This window comes from Polyergus mexicanus, unplaced genomic scaffold (assembly GCF_030449975.1).
Source record: "Polyergus mexicanus isolate NDT 795.1 unplaced genomic scaffold, iyPolMexi1.0 SCAF_7, whole genome shotgun sequence".
NCBI classification, from domain to species: Eukaryota; Metazoa; Arthropoda; class Insecta; order Hymenoptera; family Formicidae; genus Polyergus; species Polyergus mexicanus.
In genome coordinates this window covers 1,279,414-1,304,472 of record NW_027223327.1, presented here as the reverse complement: position 1 = coordinate 1,304,472, position 25,059 = coordinate 1,279,414, and the positions used below count along the sequence as shown (strand labels likewise).

General features: G+C 32.3%; 6 protein-coding genes across 13 annotated transcripts; 2 read left to right on the top strand and 4 right to left on the bottom strand.

Annotated features, from left to right (window-relative positions):
- Nucleotides 1–124: 124 nt before the first annotated feature.
- Bap60 (Brahma-associated protein 60) lies at nt 125–3,392 on the top strand. Of its 5 annotated transcripts, none has more exons than XM_070298326.1 (7): nt 125–212; nt 673–798; nt 991–1,166; nt 1,527–1,872; nt 2,070–2,267; nt 2,363–2,621; nt 2,765–3,392. In XM_070298326.1, exons 2-7 carry the CDS (start codon nt 685–687, stop codon nt 3,169–3,171), a joined length of 1,500 nt encoding a protein of 499 aa, XP_070154427.1. In that variant the 5' UTR covers nt 125–212; nt 673–684; the 3' UTR covers nt 3,172–3,392. The 5 variants fall into 5 exon arrangements, with proteins under 5 accessions (XP_070154427.1, XP_070154432.1, XP_070154429.1 ...); XM_070298331.1 differs by having other exon boundaries at nt 1,542–1,872; nt 2,765–3,391; XM_070298328.1 differs by having other exon boundaries at nt 172–242.
- Nucleotides 3,393–3,671: 279 nt separating this feature from the next.
- Tango14 (transport and golgi organization 14) lies at nt 3,672–6,747 on the bottom strand. The gene is made up of 4 exons (XM_070298764.1): nt 6,154–6,747; nt 4,594–4,713; nt 3,939–4,188; nt 3,672–3,845 (listed from the first exon to the last, which is right to left on the bottom strand). Exons 1-4 carry the CDS (start codon nt 6,464–6,466, stop codon nt 3,755–3,757), a joined length of 774 nt encoding a protein of 257 aa, XP_070154865.1. The 5' UTR covers nt 6,467–6,747; the 3' UTR covers nt 3,672–3,754.
- A 159-nt stretch (nt 6,748–6,906) lies between these two features.
- LOC138934614 (mediator of RNA polymerase II transcription subunit 25) lies at nt 6,907–12,733 on the top strand. 3 transcript variants are annotated; one of them, XM_070298561.1, is made up of 16 exons: nt 6,907–7,128; nt 7,553–7,613; nt 7,886–8,011; nt 8,163–8,208; nt 8,287–8,411; nt 8,564–8,783; nt 8,876–9,470; nt 9,546–9,850; nt 9,996–10,174; nt 10,251–10,413; nt 10,494–10,685; nt 10,772–10,963; nt 11,043–11,222; nt 11,308–11,367; nt 11,468–11,581; nt 11,712–12,733. In XM_070298561.1, coding segments are annotated over exons 2-16 (2,643 nt in total). In that variant the 5' UTR covers nt 6,907–7,128; nt 7,553–7,611; the 3' UTR covers nt 11,856–12,733. The 3 variants fall into 3 exon arrangements, with proteins under 3 accessions (XP_070154662.1, XP_070154664.1, XP_070154663.1); XM_070298562.1 differs by lacking the exon at nt 6,907–7,128 and adding an exon at nt 7,185–7,465; XM_070298563.1 differs by lacking the exon at nt 11,712–12,733 and having other exon boundaries at nt 11,463–11,575.
- Rnft2 (ring finger protein, transmembrane 2) lies at nt 12,196–15,091 on the bottom strand. Of its 2 annotated transcripts, none has more exons than XM_070298566.1 (5): nt 14,927–15,091; nt 14,248–14,503; nt 13,479–14,165; nt 13,178–13,393; nt 12,196–13,084 (listed from the first exon to the last, which is right to left on the bottom strand). In XM_070298566.1, the coding sequence occupies exons 2-5, from the start codon at nt 14,494–14,496 to the stop codon at nt 12,851–12,853; spliced, it is 1,386 nt and encodes a 461-aa protein (XP_070154667.1). In that variant the 5' UTR covers nt 14,497–14,503; nt 14,927–15,091; the 3' UTR covers nt 12,196–12,850. The 2 variants fall into 2 exon arrangements, with proteins under 2 accessions (XP_070154667.1, XP_070154666.1); XM_070298565.1 differs by having other exon boundaries at nt 12,197–13,084; nt 14,844–15,091.
- A 572-nt stretch (nt 15,092–15,663) lies between these two features.
- LOC138934902 (citrate synthase-like) lies at nt 15,664–18,717 on the bottom strand. The gene is made up of 8 exons (XM_070299052.1): nt 18,598–18,717; nt 18,243–18,455; nt 17,618–17,956; nt 16,964–17,169; nt 16,575–16,707; nt 16,285–16,479; nt 16,095–16,196; nt 15,664–15,867 (listed from the first exon to the last, which is right to left on the bottom strand). The coding sequence occupies exons 1-8, from the start codon at nt 18,715–18,717 to the stop codon at nt 15,664–15,666; spliced, it is 1,512 nt and encodes a 503-aa protein (XP_070155153.1).
- Nucleotides 18,718–19,148: 431 nt separating this feature from the next.
- LOC138935098 (ras-like protein family member 10B) lies at nt 19,149–24,992 on the bottom strand. The gene is made up of 5 exons (XM_070299469.1): nt 24,728–24,992; nt 22,957–23,117; nt 22,026–22,262; nt 21,235–21,438; nt 19,149–20,872 (listed from the first exon to the last, which is right to left on the bottom strand). The coding sequence occupies exons 1-5, from the start codon at nt 24,798–24,800 to the stop codon at nt 20,750–20,752; spliced, it is 798 nt and encodes a 265-aa protein (XP_070155570.1). The 5' UTR covers nt 24,801–24,992; the 3' UTR covers nt 19,149–20,749.
- Nucleotides 24,993–25,059: the final 67 nt, after the last annotated feature.

The following is a 25,059-nucleotide window of genomic DNA, read 5'->3' as shown; positions in this document are numbered from 1 at the left end:
GTAATCTAAAATATTGCAAGAAGTTGACCAATGAATGACAATTGTAAACGATAGTTAAAGAGCAGGGTTCTACAAAACCTTTGGACGCCATGTTGGCAACATTGTAAAAAGTGTGGTTTGTGTTCAAACCGATGATCATAGGACGCTCGATAAAATTGTGGGGAAAACGGAGTAAAGTCAAGTCAAACGTCAAGTTGCAACTTCTTATATAGGTTACTTCGTGATATTTTTTATTTATATCTGTGCGTTTTATAAATAATGCTTATTAAATTTGTTGTACGTACACTCTACTCAACAAAATAATTAAAAGCACAATAATTCTGCTTGTAATCTATCTGAGAAATTAACTAATCCAAAGTAATTTTCAAAAATACAAATATATTAATATCATGCAAATTTATCTATTTTTCGCTACCTCTTACATATCAATACATATTAATTATAAAAATAATAATTGTATATATATATATATATATATATATATATATATATATATATATATATATAATGTTACATATAATGCTACATGTTAATAATCTTAAAGATTTTTCTGTTTGTACCAGGTTATGTTACGTTTGTAGGATATCGAGTATGATTATTTTATTACAGTTTCACGAACTAATTTTTCTAAGAGAGATGTATTTAAGGTTGCTTATTCCTTTTTTTTTAAAGGAGCAATAAAAGATGGCACAGAGATTTCCTGTATCAAATACAGGTAGTAATGGACCGCCTCCTCAACGATATCCACCATCATCAGTACCACCAAATTTGCGCCAGTACTCTGGGCCAAATTTTCCAGTAAGCATATCTTTTAACTCTGATATAATGATATAATGAATAGTATATAAAAAGGGTTACATAATTAACTTATACACTATATAATTTATAAATGTAATAAAGTTGATTACTTAAAATGTTTAATGATTATAATCTTTTAAGAATATATATATTGCATGAATTGCCAGCACATGCAAATTATTTTTGTTGTAGATGCAGCAGAGATCTGGATTTACTCCGCCGCCGCAAATGGGTAATGCAGGACCTGGTCCTGGAGGGATAATGAGACCAAACCAGCCTTACACAAATATGCGTCAAGGTCCGATGCCCACACCACCTGTTGGAAAAAGAACTGCAGATCAACGTATTCCTATGTCACAACAAAAACCGTAAGTCAAGGGAACAGTTATCAAAAGAAATTTACAAGAAAATTTGCTTTTTCTATTTATCTCTATCTTGCAATGTATTTATGTAAATCTTGCATATTTATAATAATTAGGAGCATACTTTTACAATTAAATGCTTTTCTTTTTTATTTGCTTTTTCTTTTCGCATATTATGATTTCTTTTTATTCATTTTATGTATAAAATATTAAAAACATTGCTTTTTATATTTATAATATTTATAATAAAATTCTGATAATGTCTTGTTTCAACTAAGTTTTATCAGGAATGATCCAACTGCAATGCAAGGCTCATAAAATTATTTATAATTTCTGTATCTATGATTTTCGAATAAACTCATTTAGGTGTTTTTGGAACAGTGATTTTTCACATTCCACATCAAAGAAAAAGAAGAAATTGGCAGACAAAATATTGCCTCAGAAAGTACGCGATTTGGTGCCAGAATCGCAAGCATATATGGATTTACTCGCGTTTGAGAGAAAATTGGATGCAACTATAATGCGGAAACGTCTCGATATTCAAGAGGCTTTGAAACGGCCAATGAAGCAGAAACGAAAACTGCGCATTTTTATTTCAAATACATTTTATCCCGCTAAAGAGGCAGGTGAAGGAGAAGAAGGATCTGTAGCATCCTGGGAACTTAGAGTTGAAGGACGTCTTTTAGATGATACTAAAAATGATCCTAACAAGGTATATAATGTCACAATGTATTATAAAACAACCATAATACTGATATTTAAATAGCTTTATACTGATTTATATTGATATTTTAATAGCTCGCCCCTTTTTTCCCCTTATATATCATTTAATATATTTAAGTATATAAGTATATTTAAATATATATATGTTATTAATTATACAATGATAACTTTTTGCGACTTTTACAGGTTAAACGCAAATTTTCATCTTTCTTCAAAAGTTTAGTGATAGAATTAGATAAAGATCTATATGGTCCTGACAATCATTTAGTCGAGTGGCATCGTACGTTAACTACCCAAGAAACTGATGGATTTCAAGTTAAAAGACCTGGTGATAAGAATGTTCGTTGCACAATTCTTCTTCTTCTTGATTATCAACCGTTGCAGGTATTCTCTTTTTACATAAGATTAAACATTATCACAATTATATAACTTAATTCCATTATTAATTCTAAACTGTGTATTCTAATTGTGTATTTCAGTTTAAATTGGATCCAAGATTAGCGCGACTATTAGGCGTACACACGCAAACACGACCTGTAATTATATCCGCGCTCTGGCAATATATAAAAACGCACAAGCTACAAGATAGTCACGAGAGAGAATTTATTAATTGTGATAAATATCTGGAACAGATATTTGCCTGCCCGCGAATGAAATTTGCCGAAATACCACAACGACTGAATCCATTATTGCATCCGCCCGATCCTATTGTAATAAATCATGTCATAAGTGTAGAAGGTAAATAAAATATTTTTATATCTAATCTGAATTCTATTGTAATAGAAATGATTTCACGAATTAGTAAGTGTCTATATTGCAGCTATATTACAAATTAAAATTGATTATAAGTATTTGATGTGGATGATATTTATATTTTTCAGGCACAGAAACAAAGCAGACTGCATGTTATGATATTGATGTGGAGGTTGACGATACTCTAAAGACGCAAATGAATAACTTTTTATTGTCAACCGCGAGTCAACAAGAAATTCAGAGTCTGGATAACAAAATTCATGAAACCGTCGAGACAATTAATCAATTGAAAACCAATCGTGAATTCTTTTTGAGTTTTGCCAAAGATCCACAACAATTTATCAACAAGTGGATCATCTCTCAAACTAGAGATTTAAAAACCATGACAGATGTTGTCGGCAACCCAGAAGAAGAACGAAGAGCTGAATTTTATTATCAACCATGGGCACAGGAAGCTGTGTGTCGATACTTTTATACAAAAGTACAACAAAAACGGGCAGAATTGGAGCAAGCACTGGGTATCAGAAACTCTTAAAACTATCGAAACTATATATTCAATTATTTTATCACATAAAGATATACTATACAAGATATTCGTAAGTATTTGACATGTAACTATTGCAACATTCAGTACTATTATAACTGAAAATTTTAAAACATATATTTGTAATATTATTATTTGTAATATTAAAATATAGATTATACAAATAAAATTACATTTATTACACGAAACAAATAAATTTTATGCTTGTATGAAAATAAAGGTATAACAAATAATTATTTTCTTTTATGTATTATCTTCTCTTACGTACCAGTTATATCACAAATCTCGATCTAATATTTTGCTAAAGATGAACTTTGAATTCTTATGAAAGAACATGTGATTAACGAACAACTGCAGTACTTTAGGCAATATTTCTTTTTGAGATCTCTTTATATCATAATATTAATATTATTTCATGATAGTTTCGACAGTTCATTTTTATCCTTGCAGCATCGACATATATAAAATAATTAGATTAGCTCAGTCTTCATGATAATTTATTTCTTCTTATCGAAATGCAGTGTTTTTTATATAAATAAGGACAATTATATATATATATATACATATATATGTATTATTTTCCATACCGTTGTACGAATTTATTGTATCTCTCTAGTAGATACATGAACTCTTTCACTGAGATACTAACGTACAGCGGCAACATTCTGAAAAAGAAAAATTTAATAGTTAGTTTAAGAAGAAAATAAAAAATTTAGACTTGGAAACTATTTTTATACAATGATAACTTTTAATCTTACAAAAATTCTGTTGTTCTTGTGTGCCATGGTAGAAGACCATGCGTGGAACAAGTGTAACCATATATTAAAGCGAGATCAGGATTAGGCATCCCTTTCATATCTAACTTCTCAGAGATTAGTTGATCCGTAATGTCTTCTGGATCAAGGTTTCCTGAAGATACGGCTTTTGTCAATGATTGTACTAATGTTACTATTTTCCCTTTACCATCTATATCAGATAGTAATAATACATTTATTTTTGATCTGTTGCCTGTAATTAGAACATAGGAAAGTAGTTAGTAATTATTTCCTTAATAATAATAATAATAATAATAATAATAAAAAGAGAGAGATAATTATTTACTTTATGGTCTTAATGATATAGAGGTTTGTGAAACTTAATAATTTACAGTTCCAAAGAGAAATATATCATACTTGTTTAAATATTATATTTCATCCATGTAACAATATAGTGTACAGTTTCAACAAATAGGTAATCAATTGACAATTTACACAGCATGTGCATAACATTATATTAGTTTTATTATTATTACTTGTATTTGTTGTAAAAAAAATCAAAATCAAGAGTTACTATTTTAATTTTCTTGGAAATAATTAGACAATCATCAATATATAATATAAACAAGCATAAATAGACAAAAACCATGTATTATACCAGTTATTCCATTTTGACTAGTTGGTTTTGTATGTGAATTCCAAATAATATGATCTATTAGATCAGGCTGCTTTTTCGCAAATTCTTCTTTGAGATTTGCTTCATTTTTCTTCAAGAAACCTGAAAAATAATATTGCATAAATTTAAATTTATATAGGAATTATTCAGTCTTAAATAAACAAAACTTATGATTTCTCATAAAAAATAATTAATACTCATGTATATTAAAATTTGCTTAGTTATTTCATGTAAATTGATTTTGTTTTATCTATAATTAAACAGTTACGTTTGCATAAATTATACTTTCATTAAAGTATATTTAAACTTATTTGTATTCTTTACAATTTAACATTACACATCCACCCTTTGTATTTTTATATAGTATATTCTAATTTTATATTGTGATAACTTTACTTAATTTTTTGCATGAAAGTATACAAGTATATATATATTTCTTTTTTCTATTATAAAAATTGTGATTACTCTAAGATATATCATATAATATTAAATTATATAATAGAAAATAGACTTTTAAATATATTTAAAAATTATTGCAATATATATATATATATATATATATATATATATATATATATATATATGTACTAAGATATACTTTGCATAAAGTACTTGCAAATATATATTTTTATGTGCATTAGAAATTTTCATTTATAAGGAAACTTAAAACTTATATGTCATAGTCCATATGTATTATACAAATGACTTAACAAAAATATTTATCATATCTACATTGTTATCAATAATTATACTTTTTATCAACTGCACAAAAAAGAAAAAATAATAGTTAATATTAAAAAGACCCTAAAATTGAGAATCTAAAAATTGAAAAACTTATGCAATGAAAATGGTTTAATATGTATGATGCAATAAAAAGCAATAATCCAGTAAGGAAATTAATTTCTATGATAATTTAACTACTTATTAATATAGCAATAAATTGATTGATACATTGAAAAATAATAAATGTAGAGTATGTATGAAATGTAAATATATGAAATAAAATTACTGAGAACAAATAAAATATTATATAACTCACATCAGATAACTAAGCTGTACCTTTTTTGCAAAATGCAATATTTTGTTACATCTAATAAAATTCTGTTTTCTTGACTAATTATAATTAATTATAATTTCATTAATTTATATTATAAAAATATATTTATAGAGATATTGTTATAAATAATGTAATAAAAGAATCACATTTTCTATAACTTTATAGTCGCATACACAATCAAGTTCCATAGAGCTTGTAATAATAAAATGTATGAAACAATGCAAATCAATATAAAACTCGCAACACAATAGGTACTTTAACAGTTCCATGATATTGCATTCAACGGCAAAAACCTTCAGAGTAATGCTAATGTTTAGTGATTGTTTTGAGATTATAACGTTCATCGCATGGGACAAATACATCGACCTTCGACACAAGCGCAAACATACACACATACATAGAATATAAGAGGTACTCCTTTTTTTTCGCGACAATTTTCACATACAGAGAAATATATATAAATTGATACCAAATCGTTTCTTTACCATTACGGTCAAAGAAGCTGATGTAAGGTATATTAAGTGTAATGCACCATCCAATTATACGCACACAGTCTAGGACCGACTCGTCGCACAGTCCTAGCACGATCACCAAGTGCCTGGGTATCTTGGTTTTCGCGCGCATATGCAGGAGCACGTCGAGCTCCGTTGTCGCGCACCAGAGATCCGTACACTTACGGTAAGCCACGATACACGCGTAGCGAACAGCAATGTATACATTACATAGAAAATGCGCGAGGTTTAACAGCGTATGTAGTAGCTTGTGCATACTGTCGGCACTCGGCACGCGATCGCGCATCTATACAGCATAATCACGTATGAGAACGCGGGTGAAACGGCTCCTTTTTCAAACCGCCCGGTATGTCACGAGACGACTCGTGCACACTTCTTGCCCACCATCGATACGTGCACAGTAGTCCATAGACGCGAGAACCACGTAAAGTATGTACATATATATCTCCCGAAGACACCTCCCAATACTTCCTCACGTGTACACCGCACACGCGATGGGGTTATGTCTCAACTTATGGCGCATGCCTGGCCGCCATCGTGGCGGCGCGCGGCGATCGAAGCGCCGCCACTGACATTTATCGGTGAAGCGATACAACTACTCTCGAGATACTGAGCTGACGTCATACCTGCTGCTAGCGCGTGTGGAGAAAATACGTACCAAGCGTAAACCGTATATATGTAATGCGCAGAATTCCCTGCGCATTAACATATACGCGCTGGCAACACAAAACGCAAGGCTGACGTCAGCATAGAAACTTATAAGCGCAGTGACATAAAAAATAATGACCAGAGATATGTTTATATGCGATAATTATAAATATGTGAAAGAATAGATATTTTTAGTAAAGATCACAAATATTTGTTTACGTGAAATAAAAGGAAGCGTAATATTACGTTGTTCCGATACGCACGAAATTTCCCAAAAGAAAAAGAAAAGGAAAACTAATTGTAAATATGTTGTTTATGTTTATATGATAGAATCCCGCTATATCCAGCTATATCCTGCTATTGCTGGAGTCCCCGCTATTTTAGAATCTACAATAGATTAATTGTCAATTGAAATTTACCACAGTGACAGTGCATAGCATTAGAATGAGAAAGTTAGTGAAAGACGGACTTGGCGCGTGGCAAATATTTTGCCATCATGATTTCGCGTATGTGTCATTAAATTAGAATGAGAAATTCCAGATTCTAAAGAGGTAGATTTCAGAATGGCGGGGAAAAGAGAACTCAATCTAATTGTGTGGAATAGCGTGGTTCTCTAATATAAAATAAACAGTTACAAGTAATCCTACATTGTATATCATTTTGTTGGTGCATATTATGACAAACAAGTAGTTATTACTCCCATAAAACTGTTTTTTTTTTCTAGTTCTTATAAAAACATCGAGATAGGTGGATTCTTTAATTGGATTTGTCAATCTTAACTGAATGTAAGTTTATAAAGTCGTTTCTTAAACAACATAATTGGGTTATATTTAATTTAGGTTAATTTGATAAACATATGTTATTAAACAATATTAAATTTATCTTACTAGAACATAGTTGTATAATTTAATAAAAGCTATACTAAATGAAATTTATCAATTTTTATTTTTATCGAAGCTAGATAACAAATCTTTGGAAAAATGATTCTTATATATACAAACCTTAACTTAGTGGAAAGTATACAAGTTATATATAAAACTTTTTTTATATATTCTAGGACAATGGTTACAGGACCTACTGAACATGGAATACAAGCTGATGTTATATTTGTCATTGAAGGAACAGCTGTTAATGGCGCGTACCTCAATGATCTTAAAACTAATTATCTTATTCCTACATTAGAGTAAGTGTATTATATTGTAAATATAATATATAATTTATTTGTTTAATGTGCGTATAAATGTAAAAATATCGCAATTGTTAATTTTATATTACATATATAGTGTAAAGAGACATCTTTTTATTAATTTATTCTCTCATATTTCTATGCACAGATATTTTAGTCAAGGTGGTATAGAAGATAGAGAATATGTCTCTGAGGTATAATATAATTATATTTCGAATATTATTTTAAAATTAAGTTATGATTCATCTTAACAATTGATATTTGTATAACAGAATAGTACAACATTGTATGGAATAGTTGTTTATCATGCCGCTGATTGCTTACCATCACCTTGTACAGAGACTTTTGGACCTTATTCAAATCCGCAGAGGTTATTGATGGTCTTGGATAAACTCGAGTGAGTACGGAACACGTAATTAACCTTTTGCAATAAAATTGCATGCAAAATTAGGAAAAATACATTATATATCATATTCTTCAAAATAGATTTTCTATTGATTTTCTATTAATTAACATATTTTAATAATTAATAACATTTTTATTTTCTAGAATGGTTGGTGGAAAAGGAGAATCTTATGCAAACATAGGTGAAGGCCTTGCAACGGGATTACAGTGTTTTGAAGATTTACAACTAAGACGAGAGCCAAACACTGCATCACAAAAACATTGTATCTTGATATGTAATTCACCTCCATATCAAACTATGATTCAAGAATCTTACAAGTTTGCAGGTCATACTGTTGAACAATTAGCTGCTATCTATCAAGAGGTGAGAAATATAAGAATTACATCAAGCATAAGTGTAACATGCTTAAAGAATGCATCTTATATATATTTGCGTTTATGTGTATAATTTTTCAGAGAAATATTAACATATCTATATTATCACCGAGGAAGATCCCCGCATTATACAAGTTATTTGAAAAGGCTGGAGGTGATTTACAATCATCGCAAACGAAAAATTATGCCAAAGATCCACGGCATTTGGTGCTGCTGCGAAATTACAACTTAAAGGAAAGACCTGTTAGTCCGCAAATGGGCGGTAATGTCCACAACACAACTAACGTGACGCAAATCCCTCTAAGCCCATTGCAAAGTAATGACAGTCCGAACACTAATCAAGTACAGCAGAACATTGCTCCGCCGAATCAGCAGCAAGCTCCCTTCAGGAATCAAACGCCTCAAAATATTACGGTTCATCAGGCCGTACCATCGAGTATGGCAGTGCCGATGAACGCGCGGCCGTCTTATAACCCGCAGATAACTGCGCCACCGAATTATCATCCACCAGGGGTGAACATAGGACCCACGAGAGCCAGATGGATGCGACCACCATTCATAGCGCCAGGGGCTACCGGGCCTGCAAATACGCAAGGCAGCGCGCTAATAGCGCAATTAACGCAGCCACCTTCGTCGTTAGGGCTTAATGTAGCCGCATTTGGTCAAAGATTAGATGGTAAGAGCGCATTGACAATGACATTTTATCTTTTATTTTCCCATGATAATTCGAGCTGTATAATATTTATTTTAGCTGGCAATAATGTTATGGCAACTAATCAACAACAGCAGCAGCAGCAACAACAGCAGCAGCAACTCACACAACAACAACAACAACAACAACTGCGATTAACGATGCAGTTACAGCAGCAAAATGCTCAACAAGCCACCTTGTCCATGGCTGCCCAATCAACCCACAGCCAACCAGGATCGCAACTCACTGTATCTTGCATTAGCCAATCAGTGCCCACTCAAGTGCCACAGACTGTCACAGCTTCGCAACAAGCGCCAGTCTCAGTGTCTTCTATTACGCAACAAATTACTCATTCTCAAACACAAGTATAACGATATAGCATTAGTATTATATTTAATTATAGGATGTTTCACATTTTAATCTATAAATGTTTACCTTATGTATAAGAACTGCATGTGTTAAAGATGTACTTAATTGAATACATATATCAATTTTATTGTGATCTTATAGGGTACTGTATCTACTGGTACTGTACAAGGTCAACAACTTGTACCACGCGAACGTCAAAACATCTGGCAAGGCATCGTGGAATGGATCGAAAAGGCCAAAAATCCTACAGATGCACAAAAGCAAACGAGACATGTTCCATGTCAAGTCTCAGCTAATGCGAAGGACGGAGAACCAGAATTGTAAATTATTGTTTCTCGCTATCTTGATGGAGATAGGTTTTTTTTATTCTTGCTTTGCACAATCTTTATCTTTCAGGAAAGCTGATACATGGCCGCCAAAATTGATAATGCAATTGATGCCGAAACAATTGATAGGAAATATTGGTGGTTCTTATTTAAAGAATTCTAAATCCGTTCTTTTCCATCCGACGCCATGTGAAGCATTGGAATCTTTGACGAAAATGATGAGCGCTGGATTTGTAAGTATATTTATTATATAATACGATATATTCTTACCTTAAAAAAAAAAATAATTTTAAAATTCGGAATACCTTTCCAGGCAGGTTGTGTCCACTTCACCTCCGCTCCGTCGAGTCCGGCTTGTGAAATAAAAGTACTTATACTTTTGTACACTGCAGAGAAAAAAACGTATTTAGGTTTTATCCCGAATGATCAAACGGCTTTTGTAGACCGTCTTCGCAAAGTGATACAACAACAGAAAACATCTCACGCTTCTATGAGACAAGGACAAGTGAGTATAATGAAAAGTGCGAATTGATTTTACATATGAATTAACGAAACGAAAAATATTGAAGAGCATTCGTACGATTTCATTAGGCTAATCCTGGACCGGGAAATACGATTCCTGCACCCATGCCTACCACAGGTACACAAGGTGGTATTCTTATGTCCCAAACAAATACTATGGCAATGGGCGGTGGCCAAATAACGCAGAACGTTGTATCTAGTAACGCTCCTCCGCAAACCTTAACTTCAACCAGTGGTCCACAAAATCAAATGAATATGCAGGTAACGCTAGTATGTTTTTCTAAGAAATAGAATGATTTATCAATAGACATTCATTAAAATATTCGTTATATATTTATAGAATAGCGGGATAAGTGGTCCACAAGCAAATACTGGTGGTATGATAGGACAACAACGACCTCCATTTGATGATATAGAAATGGCTAGGCATCAAAATTTATTGAAAATTCAACATCTAAGACAAACATTAGAGGCTGCGCAACAGCAAGAAGCGCAGTATAAATCTCAATTAGAAGTAAATGTAAGTATAGAGTTTTAAAAAAAATAGAAACAGCTTTTTAAAAGTTTTGAAAACTATCTCATACATATATATCATAATTGTGTAGATTCAACAAAATCTAGAAGTGGCTCAACAACAAGAAATGCAATATAAACAACAACTTGAGGTAAGTTATTTTTGACTGCCTCATCTGAAGATATACATATTTTTAGTAAAAAATACATATATATGTGATAATACAAAAATAATTATTATTACAAGCGCAGCAGGCACAGAGAGGCCTGAATCCAGCCGCTATGTCCAACCAACAGGCAAACGCTCAAAGATTGATGCGTCCTGTCTCTACTAACAATCTTGGTCTTAGACATTTATTACAACAGGTGAGAGTCCTTGCTGAAACTTTCTTAAAAAAACTAAATTTTATTTACTTTAGTTCTTATATAAAAAATGTGTTTATTTTTTTTATATCTTTTACAGTATATATTATATATAATAATTAATGTTTTGCAGCCACAACCTCAGTACAGGCAAGTGTTTGGAGTGCAACAACAAATGGTAGGTCCAAGAGGACAAATAGCAGCAAGGCCAATGGCACCTGGTAATAATCAAAATCAGCAATTTGAGGACGTACCGAATTATGACTTTCTTGGTTGAGCATTGTGGATAAGTGTTTCTCATTTTTTTTTCTCTTTTTATAAATTATCAATTTTATCAATATTTAAAAAAATGTACGAGTATCGTGGTTTTAATATTTCGTACCTTTATGAGAATATGTACAATTGTACATAGAAATCTATAAAGGAATATACAAAAATATATACATGCATGAAATAGGCATACAAATATTTAAAATATTTGGAACATTGGGATAGAATTCCTTGAATCTGGATTGTTGCATGTAACGATAATCTATAAGGATAATTATGTACTTATTTTAATTGCAATCTTTATTAAATGATGTATGTTTCGTACATCAACATAATATTAGGACGAGGAAGATGATATATATTATTTTTTTTAAGAGGGGAAGACAAAAAAAACATATAATCGTAGAAATGTAATATCTATGATAATTTTTTGTTGTATATAATATAGAAATTTGGAGGAAAAATTAATTAATTGAAGAGAGTAATTATACAAATTCAAAAAATTACGATTTATCTCAGACATAATTTAATTGAATTCTTCTTTTAATAAGTACTATGAACAAAGATTTTTTTTTTTTTTATTTTTTATAATGAAGAAATTAAAAGTTCTTAAGCCCATAACCCTTGTTATACTACTGCAATTTCTTCAATTTAACGCTTCACAAGGGGGGAAGTCCCTATATATAAACATATAGCCTACTTATGTACAAAGTATTTTACACGTATTTAAACATATATAATCTCTCAATTTGAGCATTTTGCCTCAATATAATGATTTTACTAAAAAATCACACTGCTTGTATCACCTGTTGCTGATTCGATAATGTTAGCAAAAAGTTTGGTCTAATAGTTATAAATAATCCAAAAAAGATAAAAATTGAAAAATTATTCGAAGATGATAATGGAACATGTTTGCCATTAACAAAAACTTGTTACATTTTTATTACATCAGTAATATTGTAAAAGGTCTGTACAAGAAGAAATATATCTTTGAAGACGGAATCAATACAATTGGATAAAGTGTGTCGTATGACCATCCCGATAAATCGGATCGTCTGTGATGGACGCGCGGCATAGCGGACACGATCGCTCTCTATCGAGCCACGTTGAGACGCAAGTTTCGCAAAAAATATGTTTGCAATGAAGCTTGACCGGCGTAGTATATTCTTCGTGACAAATAGCACATATACCGCCAGATGCAATCACCTGTTCCTTCGACGGAGATACTCCTAAACTCTATGAAGAAAAAGCATTGCTACGCTGTACACACTAATATTGCGATAACATGACAATTTTGAAAATAATAAAAACGTCAGAGTTTTTACATACCACATTTTGAAATAGTTTCCATACGGCGATGCGAAACAGTTTCAGACGTGATAATAGATCGCTGCCTTTGCTCATGGTATACATCACTGAAAAGAAAATTCCTACGATTTTCTCTGGACCTTGATACGTCTCAAACAGGTAATACAACCACGGTTGGACAGGCGCGACACATCGATAAAGTTGAGACGTTGCTTCCACCATAAGATAATATTTACCCTGAAATGGATCAATGTATTTCATCTTGTCCATATTGTATAAATAATTTCCAAACATAATTTCGAGTCAAAATAAGAATACTTACACGATTTTGAAATGCCAGTAATCGTACCGGTAGACAAGTCAAAAGAACTTTGCACATAATGGTGATAAGTTTGAGGAAAAAGTCCATCACTGTGACATAGCAGAGCAAGTCCCAAATTGTGAGTGGCTCTGCGTAAGGAGCAAAGGCATGCAGATTGAATGTGTACCCGACAAACATGATACAGGCAATGATATAGCACAGGATTAGCATAAGTAGCGACCAACTACGATTATGCTGTTTGGCGATCTCGCGTTTGAGATCGTTATTAGCGTGAATAAATGTAATCAGCAGTACAACAAACATAAATATTCCAGCTCTGTGATCATAGAGACTCTTAGCAAGAAGAATTGTAACGAAGGGAACATATTGTTGAAGTTGCTTCAGCATCGCTCGAGTTTCTGGACCTAATTGGACATTGTTATTGTTGGTGGTATTGTTCTCTGAAGTATTGTTACTATTTTGGCTTTCTATAATTTCATTTGCACCCTCGGGCACATTGCTCGATAAGTCATTTGACAGTGTCGATGTTACGTGGTGATGGTGATGGTTGCGCATAGGTTCATTGCGAGTACTGTTTGTTATAGGTTCTTCTAGATTGATTACATAGCTATCGCTTGGTAATGCAACTGGATGAACTTGATTTCGTAGTCCATGAATGGTCAAGAGTGATGTCAATGATATATTAGGCTATTTGAGAAAAAAAAATGATTAGTTAAAAAACATGGTCTCTTTCTAATATTTGGTAATGCATTGTTTGAATAATATGTACCGCTGCCTGTTGTATGAGAGGACGAATTCCTTGAATGGTAGAGGATATATTATCTGCAAATATTCTAGAGCGCTCTGCCGTTCTGACACCGAAATTAAACGCTGTTCCAGGGTTTATGTTTCCCAATGTATATCTAGTACCAGCTGGTAATTCTTGAATTTGTCTATCTTCATTTGAATCTGATATGTCAGGCATTATCAAATCACAATTATCTCTTGATGCCCCTTCTATTGGTCTATTATCATCCATATTTTATCTAACATACAAATTTTTATCGATATATTAATATCAATATACAAACAAGAATTAGCTCTGTTTATTACATCATTAAATATACACAATCTTTATGAAATGCTCTTAATGATATAATAAAAACAGAGAACAGTATAGGATATTATATAACGTGTGACATTATTTCAATTAATTTATTGGAGAGAATACATCATCATATGCTTGAAATATTATGCTCTATATAGCTTCAACAATAACGAAAATAAATGCTATGATATAGAAGTGTTAAAGATAAGGTAACAATTAAACAATAACAATAGATGTTTACTAATATTTAAAGTTGGAAGAAAAAAAAAATATATTACCTCGAGATATACTTGTATATATAACCGTATGTAAATTTTGTTAGGATCGTCTAAACATTCTTGCGTGAATCTCTGCTGTATACCTTGCAATCTAGGAAATTCCACGTCTATCTTGCGTCTCTCGCAACAAATGTTCTCTTAGGGACTTTTCCCTTCTTTTCCGAATCTCTGTTTATCATAATCATAATGTGCAAACGCATATCGTGTCACGCCATTTTCTTTGCGATTATTTGTACGATTGTAATTGGATCTAGCTCGAGCACGCGTATTTAAAACCAAGGACGTTTGAAAGCCGAGGCGCGTTTTTTTCCCCTCCGGTAATTTTTCTATCTTGTTGAACGAAGGATAAAGTTTTTGCAAATAAGTTTGAGAAAGTATATTTATCTGATTTTTAAAATATATCTATTAAATATTCCATTTCCACATGCTTCACTTTCATGTACTCTCATGTGTATCGACGCTGAAATAAAAAAGAAACCTGTTGTACCATCTGTTCACATTGTGACCAATGTAATATCGAGAATCGCTTATAGATGTCGACATGTCACAAATTGATCGCATCTTCCTCCTTTTTCTTTTTTCACGACTGATTTATCCGAAAAGGACGCGACGCGTGTATCATTTCCGGTTGTGATTATATAAACTCACATCCGGTGTTATTATAAATCACGAAGAAGAAGGAAGAATAAGAGATTGCCGCGGATTAATATAAGCACGGAATACAAATTGGGAAAGAAGGTTAGTGAATAAGTAAATAATTGATATGTTAATCTTTAAAAAAAAAAAAAAATAAGAAAAATTTATACAAGTTTAAGAAAGCTTACACCGGCAAGTGCGTTCTGCATTTTCGCTTTCTTACACTTTCATCACGAGCCGATTCTATATAACTGTAAGTGCACTTTGATATCGGATGCTCGACAGGCGCGTTTACAGCTTTCGTCCAAATAATCGAGGCGATTATTCCCAAAGTCCGCGCCATGTAAAGTATCGTTTGATTGAAGCTCATGTCCTTCAATCCGTAGCACTAAAGACAAATCATTACAAAATATTTCATCAATATCGTTAGAATATTTAAGGAGCGATGTTTTATTTTCTTTTCTTCAATATTTTTCCTTTAAAAAATACTAAATTATAAAAAAATATACAAAAATTATAAAAAATGTAAATTACGTTATGCATTTTGAATATTCTGCACTTAAAAATTTTTTTTTTTTTCTTTATATCTCTGTTGAAGCACACGCACAGTTCTACCTCGAAAATAATTGAAGCTATGACACTCTGTTCCGGATAAATAGGCTTCCTCTTCGGTTTCTGCAACGCTGATTGTAATATCCGCGTAATATCCTGCGAGAGCTATAAAGATCTTAGCTTTATCGCCTTATCTTAGTAAGGATGAATGTTCTTTTTTCTTTTTTTTTATCGCGTGCGCGTATACATGTACCTTGATGTCGGAATTATCGGGCAAATGTTGTCTGGCATAATCCAAAAGAGCCGTGTATCGTGGGTCGTAGAAATCCGCCTCTTTGTGTCCTATCAATTTATCTCTGCTCCATAAATTTAGCACGCGAGTTCTCAAGGCGTGTTCCGTCCACGCTTGGCCGAGCGTATTCTGGACTTTCGTTTGCAATTCTTTCCACTACATAATGTATGGGGAAAAAAAAAAAAAAAAAGATAAAAGTGTAAAGAAATTTTTTTTTTTTTTTTTTATTTTTAACCATTCGTTATCGAGACCTGCGACATCGTTCCACTTTTTGGCTCGTCAATGTACGCTAAAACGCTGCTCGATAATACCTCATTTATATGGAGATCAGTCGAACCCAAAATATGCGTAACATGAGCGGCAGGAGCCCCGCCATCGTCATCACTGTTAATAATTGTTTGATTTTTTTTTTTTTAATTTTTTCCTCAATACCTTGATCAATTTGAAATATAAAATAATAGGATTTTTAACTAACATTATTGACACGAAATTTTGTCTCTCAATTTTAATTACTTTTCTCTTTAATTTATAATTTTTTAAATATTTTACGTAATCAGTTTTGTGATTTTTAAATGCATGTTTAATATTTAAACTTACTTTTTATTCCTGAATATTTGTATTATCGGATGACTATACTTACGCGTTTAAAATTATGTATAATCTGAGAAAATCCGCGACCGATGATTTTCGACTGTCAAAGCTCTTATTCACATTGGTTAAACATTCTAATAAAAATTGCACCCAATCGCCGTCATAGTTCACATTTGTTAACATTTTTCTCTTTGCAACCAAACTGACAATCGCTGGTAAGGTTGCAAGAAATTCCATACCGTCCTCATAGGTATACTTAAATAAAACCAAAATGAAATGGTTTATGAAATATATCGAGAGAAATATAATATATATAGACGCGAGGACGCGTCAATTAAAAAATATAATATAATAATATGCTTTGCAATAAAAAGACAATAGTTTCATAGTAGAAAATTATGTTACTTTCCTTAATGATTAGTTTCAATAATAAAATAAAAATTCAAGAAGAGCTATATAACGCTTGCTTTTAAAAACAAAGATCTTAATATGTTTTGTAAATTTCTTTTATGTTTATATTATCATATTTTTATGTATAGTATTTTCTATTTTGTTATTAATCTTAATATTGCGTTCTCTTTGTTTTTCAATATTTTATCAAGGAAAACAAAGCTTTTTTTTTGTTATTAATAAAAATGTAAATTTTTATAAATAATACGATTTTCTGCTCGTTGAATAAAAATTTCTATATTTTTAAAATTACCTCCCAATATGTGTATGGCATAGCACCGTGCATCTTGGCATCCTTTGCTTGTTTGCTGATGTTGAAAATTGTGAGCGCGACCGATAATCTATGCATGGGGGTAACTGCCTCGGGCATAGAACGCAAAATTGAAACTATCATTTCACCCCGCGGTCCTGACCACCACTCAACACATTTTTGACGTCGCGATGTCCAATCGGCTATCAAGGAAGCTGTCTGCTGCTGCGTCGGAATGTCACCGGTTAAAAGTAGCCAAAAGATAGCTTCCGCACTCGGCGAGTTTCCTTGACGGGGCAATAGAGCGATTACTTCCGGTATAGTTAATCCACGGTACACGATCTAAAGAAATTTTTGAAATTAAAAAAAAGTATTGATTTTCTTCACGAGAAGCTTTCACGAGAAATTTCATCGAACTAATAAGAGAATAAATTATTTGATCAATTTAATAAAATAAAATAAAAACGTAAGAACAAAATACAAGTTAAGCAAATATTGAAGAAAAACTTGGAATATCTCTAATAAGTATCATAATTTTTTTGAAATACGTTGTTTGTACAAAACAAAAAATAATTATATAATTGGTAAATAATAATTATATAGCGCGATTAAATATTCTGATCATTACGCCGTGTTTAGGATCGATTTCCGAAGTTTCCTTGACAATCGATTTTACATCGCTTAATCCATCGTATAGGCTCTCGACTGTAATCTGACTAATAATATTCGGACCGAAATTACGTCGAATATATCTCAGGAGATCGTGATGCACAGGAATTTTCTCGCAGAGGGCCTCTTTTAAATTTGTACTCGTGCTGGGCTCTCCTCTCGTCTTGCTTATCTTAGGATAACAGATTTAATGTTCATCTCGTGTACATTGAAAGACTATTTACGTATTTAAATAGAACCACGATATGGAATTAGCGAGTTTAGCCAAGTATCTCGCGCGAATTATATCGCAACATCGATAAATCAATTCCAACCGTCATACGTTCTCTCGTTCCAAAGTTAGCCTTTCTTTCACTGGACGTGATGCAATTTTTTCCTTTATCCCATAGAGTGAATAAACGAACTCTCTGACATCCTCTTGACGGCTGAAACATCTTTCGTAATTTCTAATAATTCCTCTTCCACTCGAGGATCCGAATTGACCGACGATACGTTACATGAAAGATGTAGCAAAAATAAAGCAGCGTTGAATTATATTTAAAATTTTTTTTTTTGCTTGCGAAATTTCAATTTATTTTTATGTAAAATTAAACGGGGGCAATTTTTACGTTACTTTGAAGACATTTTGACGTTTAATCCGAAGAGAAATTAGAAGCGAGAGTTCTCGATTTTATTGTGTTTTGAATTGTTATATCACTTCAAGTATATATTTTTTTCTATTTAAATATACTTGCTGCACTGATGAAAATCTGTAACCTATTAAATGGTAATTATGCAAATACACGCATTTGACAATTTTCAAAGCGAAATGCAATATTTATGCTACATGTAGAAAAAAAGATAATCTACATGCACATCAATAATATTTCGCTGATTTTTATTGCGAATATCGTGCGTATACATACAAAATAAGAGATTATCACTTGTATTATATATTGCACAATATCGTTCTTGTATTTGTATGTATCAGTTACACTACATATCACACTGATACAGATCAATAGTATAGAACGAGGGAATCACAACTGAAAAAATATGGATTACTCGCAACTTCATATTTTCGGTATATGTCTGTTTATATTTTAATGATTTTTTAAATTTTATCTTTACAGTTTTGATTCTCTCTTTCTCTCTCTCTCTCTCTCCTCCCTCTCGTTTCAAGCCATCGAACATGCGTCGTTTACGATATTCGTACAAACGTCTAACGAATACATGCGGTCGCGTATTACAAAATGCATTTGTGCAATTCGAGTAATTGAGCATTTATGTATCTTTTTATATCATTGTCAGGATCGTATGATTCTTCTCAACATGTGTTCAAATATAATAGATAATAATAATATTGATAACATTCTATTGCTAATGTATAGTGTTCTACTGACACGTGACACTATACGCTGTGTGTGAGGGATTAAAATGGCCTTTAACGAGTTAAACGGGGATGTGTCTCATTTCAATATCTAAGATAAAAATTGCGCGTGTATACATGTATCTATATGCAGAAACATTGCATTTATCTTAGAATACATACAAACGGTAACAACGCTAATATACACGATATATACTAGTATAATCTAAGTATATATGTATATAACATCTCATAATATATATTAACGATTACGTCTTTCGCAAATGATTAACTATATGTTCGACACTAAATTAATAATCGATTAACTTTTTTAACAGAGCTTAGTAAAATATTGTATATATGTGTATATATATGTACTATTGCTTCGTCCTTTCTTAGGCCGAATGCAGCACGAGGAAAGGATTGAGCTGAAAGAAACTCGATGCTGCATTTTGCTATTTTCTCGTCTTATTTAGTATCATAATATTGTTATTTTTTATTTGCATTCGACAATCCTCCTTCCTAAGCACTCTTTATCATTCGTCCATCATTGTCGAATGTTAATTTCTATTGGCATGGTTTCATTTTCTTCGGAGAAATTCAATGAAATCGATATATAATTTTGTTTCATCAAAAATCATGTGCGCACACATACAAGTGACATGAATGCTAATACAAAAAGATATAATACCGCGAAGAAGATGAGTCCTTTCCACTAAAGTCTGGAAATTTTAACGAACGATTTGTTAGATTAGAAAATCTTTTATACATACGATTGAAATTTGCAGCGAATTTATTGTTGGCATGTTCTTTCCATTATTAATATTTTTCGAAATTTCAATTATTATTGTCACTTATATTCCGAAATTACGTCTCCTCGCTCGTTCGACTCTTTGCAGTTTTAGAAGAGCGTTGTATGACGTCTATTGCTTTTGACTTTCATCGATCGATGTGCCCTTTATTGAGCAAGTCTTCATTGCTTGAAACCCAATAATACACGGTACGCTAAATCGACAACGAGTCTTACCGCGTATTGTACATCTATCGAAAAACGCATTTTCGTGCACGATCGTACGAGAGCCGTATGATCTCGTAGAGAACATGATTTAATTTCAATGTCAGAGAAGAATACACTTCTCGGTATCGTGTTGGTAGGATCGCATCGGTTGCGAGGCCGCGGGTGATGGCGAGTTTAGCCTACCCTCTATCGCCTGAATACTCTTCATCAGTTCTCGAAATACCTATTAATTATCGAGATATATAGCTGTTAGTCATTTTTAATTTATTAAAATTATTTGCTATTATTTTATTTCGATATAACACATAAAAAGTGAATTTTATAGGACAATGAAATGTAAACTTACAATTAAATTATTCTAAACAATATTCTAAAAATTCTAAAAATTTAATTTTAATGACGAATCCTTTGATAAATTTTTCGACCTTTTTAAAAAGAAATTTCAATTATTATTCGTCGCAGCAGATTTGAATAAAATAATAGTCAAATTAAAGGGACTGAGAGAGTAAAGGTAATTTTAATTCGAACTAGATAATACGCGGATTATCTCTCGACGGAGATTGATAAATAATATATGAAGCGTACCTGTACGACGCGACAGTTAAATCTTGCGCTACACTCGACGTAACCGCATCTCCAATGCTTTCGGACAAGATTCACGATATCCCTGTATCTGGTTCCGGAAGCAACGGTCTGTGACAATTCGTCCTGCTTATTTCCAACCACTAGCAACGGTACGCCTCTCATGTCGCGCGCTTCGTAGATTTGTTCGCGTAACGTCCTGATATACTATTGAAATAAATCAATCGTAATTGAGAGAAAAGAAATATATTTTTTAATATTTTAATTTATAAACATTGAAGAAACGAATGCGTCATTTTAATACCGCCCACAGTTTTAAAAATGCACGTCAGAATATTTTTACACGAGATACATTTGATTTTTAGAAAGTTTCTTATTCTTTTTGCAGTTTAATTATATGCTATAAATATAATTGTCTTATCTTATCTCGTGTAACATTATATCGCAACGTTTTTCGTCTATATTTTTGACTTGTTATCAGGAAAAAAATCAATTCAACACCAGTGAACTCTGTGCAAACTGTGTTAGGTTTTGTTCCCAAGAGGTCGACCTTTCGTTACCCAGGCAAACAATCCAAATAATCAAACTTTTATACCGGCAACTTCGAGCCGGCTGCAACTTGAAGCGAAGTGATAATTTTCGCGAGAAAAAAAATTGCAGGGAAAACTTTGGAAGAAAGATCCATGTTTGTTGAATTTTTCACATTCTTCCGAAATGAGGTTCTGTCACCTGTGAGCCTACGTGCAAATTATCACGCTTTATGTCAAATTCTTCGTTAGGGATTTCATATATACCTGAAACGTGTCCTGATTACTGAGATCAAACACGAGCACGTACGCTGTTGCGCTTCGCAATCCGTAATAACGGAAGTCGGTCCATTCCAAATGCGAGCTAACCGGGAAGTACGGAATAGTCGGCAGATCGGTGATCTTTAATTCGTACAATCGATCGGCCAGCACCACGCTCGGATAAAATGTCTCTCGTCGCTCGGTCGGCGTGTATTCCTCGGAGAACTCGCTCCAAACAAATTGCTGGAAGCATAAACAAAAATCACGTCTGGATTTAGTAAAAATAATATGCGTAGAGAGCTATATAGTAAAAATTTAGCGAAAAATCAATTTTGAAAATTTGAATTTGTATATTGGTCGCTAAAGAAGAGACATATTTTTCGAGACATTTTTTCGTCAGAAGCAAACGTTCCTTAGGAAATTCGTCGTGCCTTTTAATTTCCTCGCGACTCGATAATTGTTGCCTTCGATAAGCGGAAACTGCTATCGGAAATGAATCGAGCGCTCGAACGACTCGTTTCCGCGATTTCTTCCCTTCCTGGCTTTGAAATAAAGATTCTGACACTTCTTTATCAATTATATACGGGATACGCGTATATAGAATCGCATTTGTTTCATATAGAATATTTGCAGAGTTATATTTATTGGTGCATTTTTGCATTCTCTTTGCTAAATTAATAGAAAATAATTTGTAAAAAAACAAACAACTGTAATGTATTTATAAAAATATCAGATTTTTAAATTTTATTAAGTTAAATAATTCTTTTTTTTTTTAAATTAAGACGAATAAATTTATTAAGTTTGTAGAAAATCGATGCACACATAACTAACCGCGCATTTAATATCCGATAAATTAATTTAAAGACAGGATAAAAAATATTTTCACGCGAAAATGCACAAAGGTAATTAATACGATTATGTCATAAAAGGACTTTACTCGGATTATACTTGTTTTTCCCACGCCGGGTGCACCCAGGAAGACAACTTTAACGCGATCTAATGTATCCGCGGGACTATCCTCCTCTTTCGAGCTGCCCTCGGCACCTTCGTATGTTATTGTATTTCCGCCTCTTCTTTCCAAATAATCGAGGTCCAGCTCTGTAGCAAAGGCAATCGAATTGTGAACAAATAGTGTGTACATGTGCGAAATGCAATGTAGGGAGAACTTGTTGCTCTCTATACACGGTGTCGAGGGATTTTGTAACTTTGAGACCCGATCTTTTGGAATATTGCGATGCGAATGAATCTCGTCGTTTTGAATAATTTCGCAATGTGTATGTTCTGCAAATTATGCAATTTAGATTAAATATTCAGAATATACATAGCATATTATATAATCAACTGAACTTGAATTCAAAATTCAAACTGTATTTTACATATATGTAAAGAGGTATAATCAAGATTTTATCGGTATAAATTAAAGTAAAAATTTTTTTTTTTTTTTTTTTTTTTTTTGCTATAATATAGATGTAAAAATGTTAATTAAATTGAAAAAAGCTATTTCCGCAAAAAAAGTGATAAATGTGGCAACCGTCTGATAAATCCGATAAATTGTTAAATATTGCAGTCTAATTAGCATACCACACGGGCATCGAAACTGATCAGAAAATTTTGTTAATTTCTTACGTGAATTTAATTTTTAAATACGATATTTTCGCAGAATATATCTTCCGCTTCGGAAGAAATGAATGCTAAGATCCAACTTTAGTCGTTAGTTACGATGGAACATCGTCTCGCACGTATTATAAAGTATTATAAAGTTTCCATAGAAAACTTCACTTTTTATTTTCTTTGAACATTTGTTTTGTCGATTTTTCAATATCTCTCAGTAGGTGTTATTCTATAGGAATCTAGCGTCATAAAAATATATTATTCATGAGACGAGAGAGAATACCTTTATGCAGAACTCCGTACGCGCATCCACAAATTGTGTATCTTTCGTGATCGGATTCGTTTGTCCTTGCGCAAGTATTTACTTTACATTGTAGATTTACTTAACGGAATCATGCGTGCGAACGAAACGCGTTTGTAGCGCGTCTATAATGGAAAGGATTTAATTTAAAGATATAATTTTGCGAAAGAAATAAGAAAAATTATTAATTGCAAGGACCATGTCGATATGAAGAAGTATAGCATCTCGTATCGTCAGATTTTTTTAATGATTTTGTGAAATTTAAATAAAGCGTCTGTGTAAATTATATTCTTATATAAATTTAAATTAAAAGCTATACACGACGTGCTTGTATTTAACAAATTAATATTTAATTATGAACAAGATTATATATGATCTTATCCTGTTCTCTGAAGTTAAACAAGATGCGTCAATCCATACCGGTATAAATAAAAACGAACGACAGATGCACTTGATAACGGAAATCAATGTCCAATTCATTATTAAATAACTGAATCAATTAAGAAGATTAAGTGCGCTTATAATATAACGTTACATCGCAAAATAAGCACAATGACTAATTCAATATTTAAATTAACAGAGAAGTTTATCGAGAATTATATCGCGCTTATATTTTAATATATAGGATAAGCAAGTTGATAGATTCTTTACGTTGTTAAATAAAATTGTTATTAATTTTCCCGTATCGTTTTTTTCTTCGTAATAAAAATAAAAAGTATCTCACATGCATTTATATATAGAGTACGATGAACTTATTGAAACGTCACGTGTATTGACAAGCGAATCTCGTTTTTACCCAAAAGACGTCTGTTTGCTTGCAGGATTGGGCTCGACGTATTAATCTCGTTGTCTTTCACCGAGCGATCCATTTGATTGAATTAGAATATCGCGATCGTGGCAAATGACGAATGATCGCATAGCGCATCTATCGTCGCGTTCAGACGACCTTCGCGGTCGAAGTTCGCCGATCGACTGACGAGAAACTCCGGGATACTGTCTCTTCTCAGACAGAGATCAACGACCATATATGTATGTATATTCCGAGAATTATATATAATCCTGATTATATATATATATATATATATATATATATATATCGCGAAAATATAGAATCTAAAATATCTCTCG

What these genes read in the sequence shown, in the direction of transcription:
- Rnft2 (XM_070298566.1), bottom strand. Translation starts at nt 14,496, where the DNA reads ATGGATGATAATAGACCAATAGAAGGGGCATCAAGAGATAATTGTGAT. An exon ending in TACTGGCATTTCAAAATCGT is followed by an intron (nt 13,394 to 13,478) that starts GTAAGTATTCTT and finishes GATCCATTTCAG; the next exon opens with GGTAAATATTATCTTATGGT. An exon ending in GGAAACTATTTCAAAATGTG is followed by an intron (nt 13,085 to 13,177) that starts GTATGTAAAAAC and finishes TTTTCTTCATAG; the next exon opens with AGTTTAGGAGTATCTCCGTC.
- LOC138935098 (XM_070299469.1), bottom strand. Translation starts at nt 24,800, where the DNA reads ATGGATCGCTCGGTGAAAGACAACGAGATTAATACGTCGAGCCCAATC. An exon ending in AGCAAACAGACGTCTTTTGG is followed by an intron (nt 23,118 to 24,727) that starts GTAAAAACGAGA and finishes CCTTTGCTACAG; the next exon opens with AGCTGGACCTCGATTATTTG. An exon ending in TTAACTGTCGCGTCGTACAG is followed by an intron (nt 20,873 to 21,234) that starts GTACGCTTCATA and finishes GATAATTAATAG; the next exon opens with GTATTTCGAGAACTGATGAA.
- LOC138934902 (XM_070299052.1), bottom strand. Translation starts at nt 18,717, where the DNA reads ATGTTTCAGCCGTCAAGAGGATGTCAGAGAGTTCGTTTATTCACTCTA. An exon ending in CCGATAATTCCGACATCAAG is followed by an intron (nt 16,197 to 16,284) that starts GTACATGTATAC and finishes AGATCTTTATAG; the next exon opens with CTCTCGCAGGATATTACGCG. An exon ending in TAGCTTCAATTATTTTCGAG is followed by an intron (nt 15,868 to 16,094) that starts GTAGAACTGTGC and finishes ATTTGTCTTTAG; the next exon opens with TGCTACGGATTGAAGGACAT.
- Bap60 (XM_070298326.1), top strand. Translation starts at nt 685, where the DNA reads ATGGCACAGAGATTTCCTGTATCAAATACAGGTAGTAATGGACCGCCT. An exon ending in CCTATGTCACAACAAAAACC is followed by an intron (nt 1,167 to 1,526) that starts GTAAGTCAAGGG and finishes AAACTCATTTAG; the next exon opens with GTGTTTTTGGAACAGTGATT. An exon ending in TTGATTATCAACCGTTGCAG is followed by an intron (nt 2,268 to 2,362) that starts GTATTCTCTTTT and finishes TGTGTATTTCAG; the next exon opens with TTTAAATTGGATCCAAGATT.
- Tango14 (XM_070298764.1), bottom strand. Translation starts at nt 6,466, where the DNA reads ATGCGCGATCGCGTGCCGAGTGCCGACAGTATGCACAAGCTACTACAT. An exon ending in TAGTCAAAATGGAATAACTG is followed by an intron (nt 4,189 to 4,593) that starts GTATAATACATG and finishes TTCTAATTACAG; the next exon opens with GCAACAGATCAAAAATAAAT. An exon ending in ACAAGAACAACAGAATTTTT is followed by an intron (nt 3,846 to 3,938) that starts GTAAGATTAAAA and finishes TTTCTTTTTCAG; the next exon opens with AATGTTGCCGCTGTACGTTA.
- LOC138934614 (XM_070298561.1), top strand. An exon ending in TAGCTGCTATCTATCAAGAG is followed by an intron (nt 8,784 to 8,875) that starts GTGAGAAATATA and finishes ATAATTTTTCAG; the next exon opens with AGAAATATTAACATATCTAT. An exon ending in TTACTCATTCTCAAACACAA is followed by an intron (nt 9,851 to 9,995) that starts GTATAACGATAT and finishes GTGATCTTATAG; the next exon opens with GGTACTGTATCTACTGGTAC.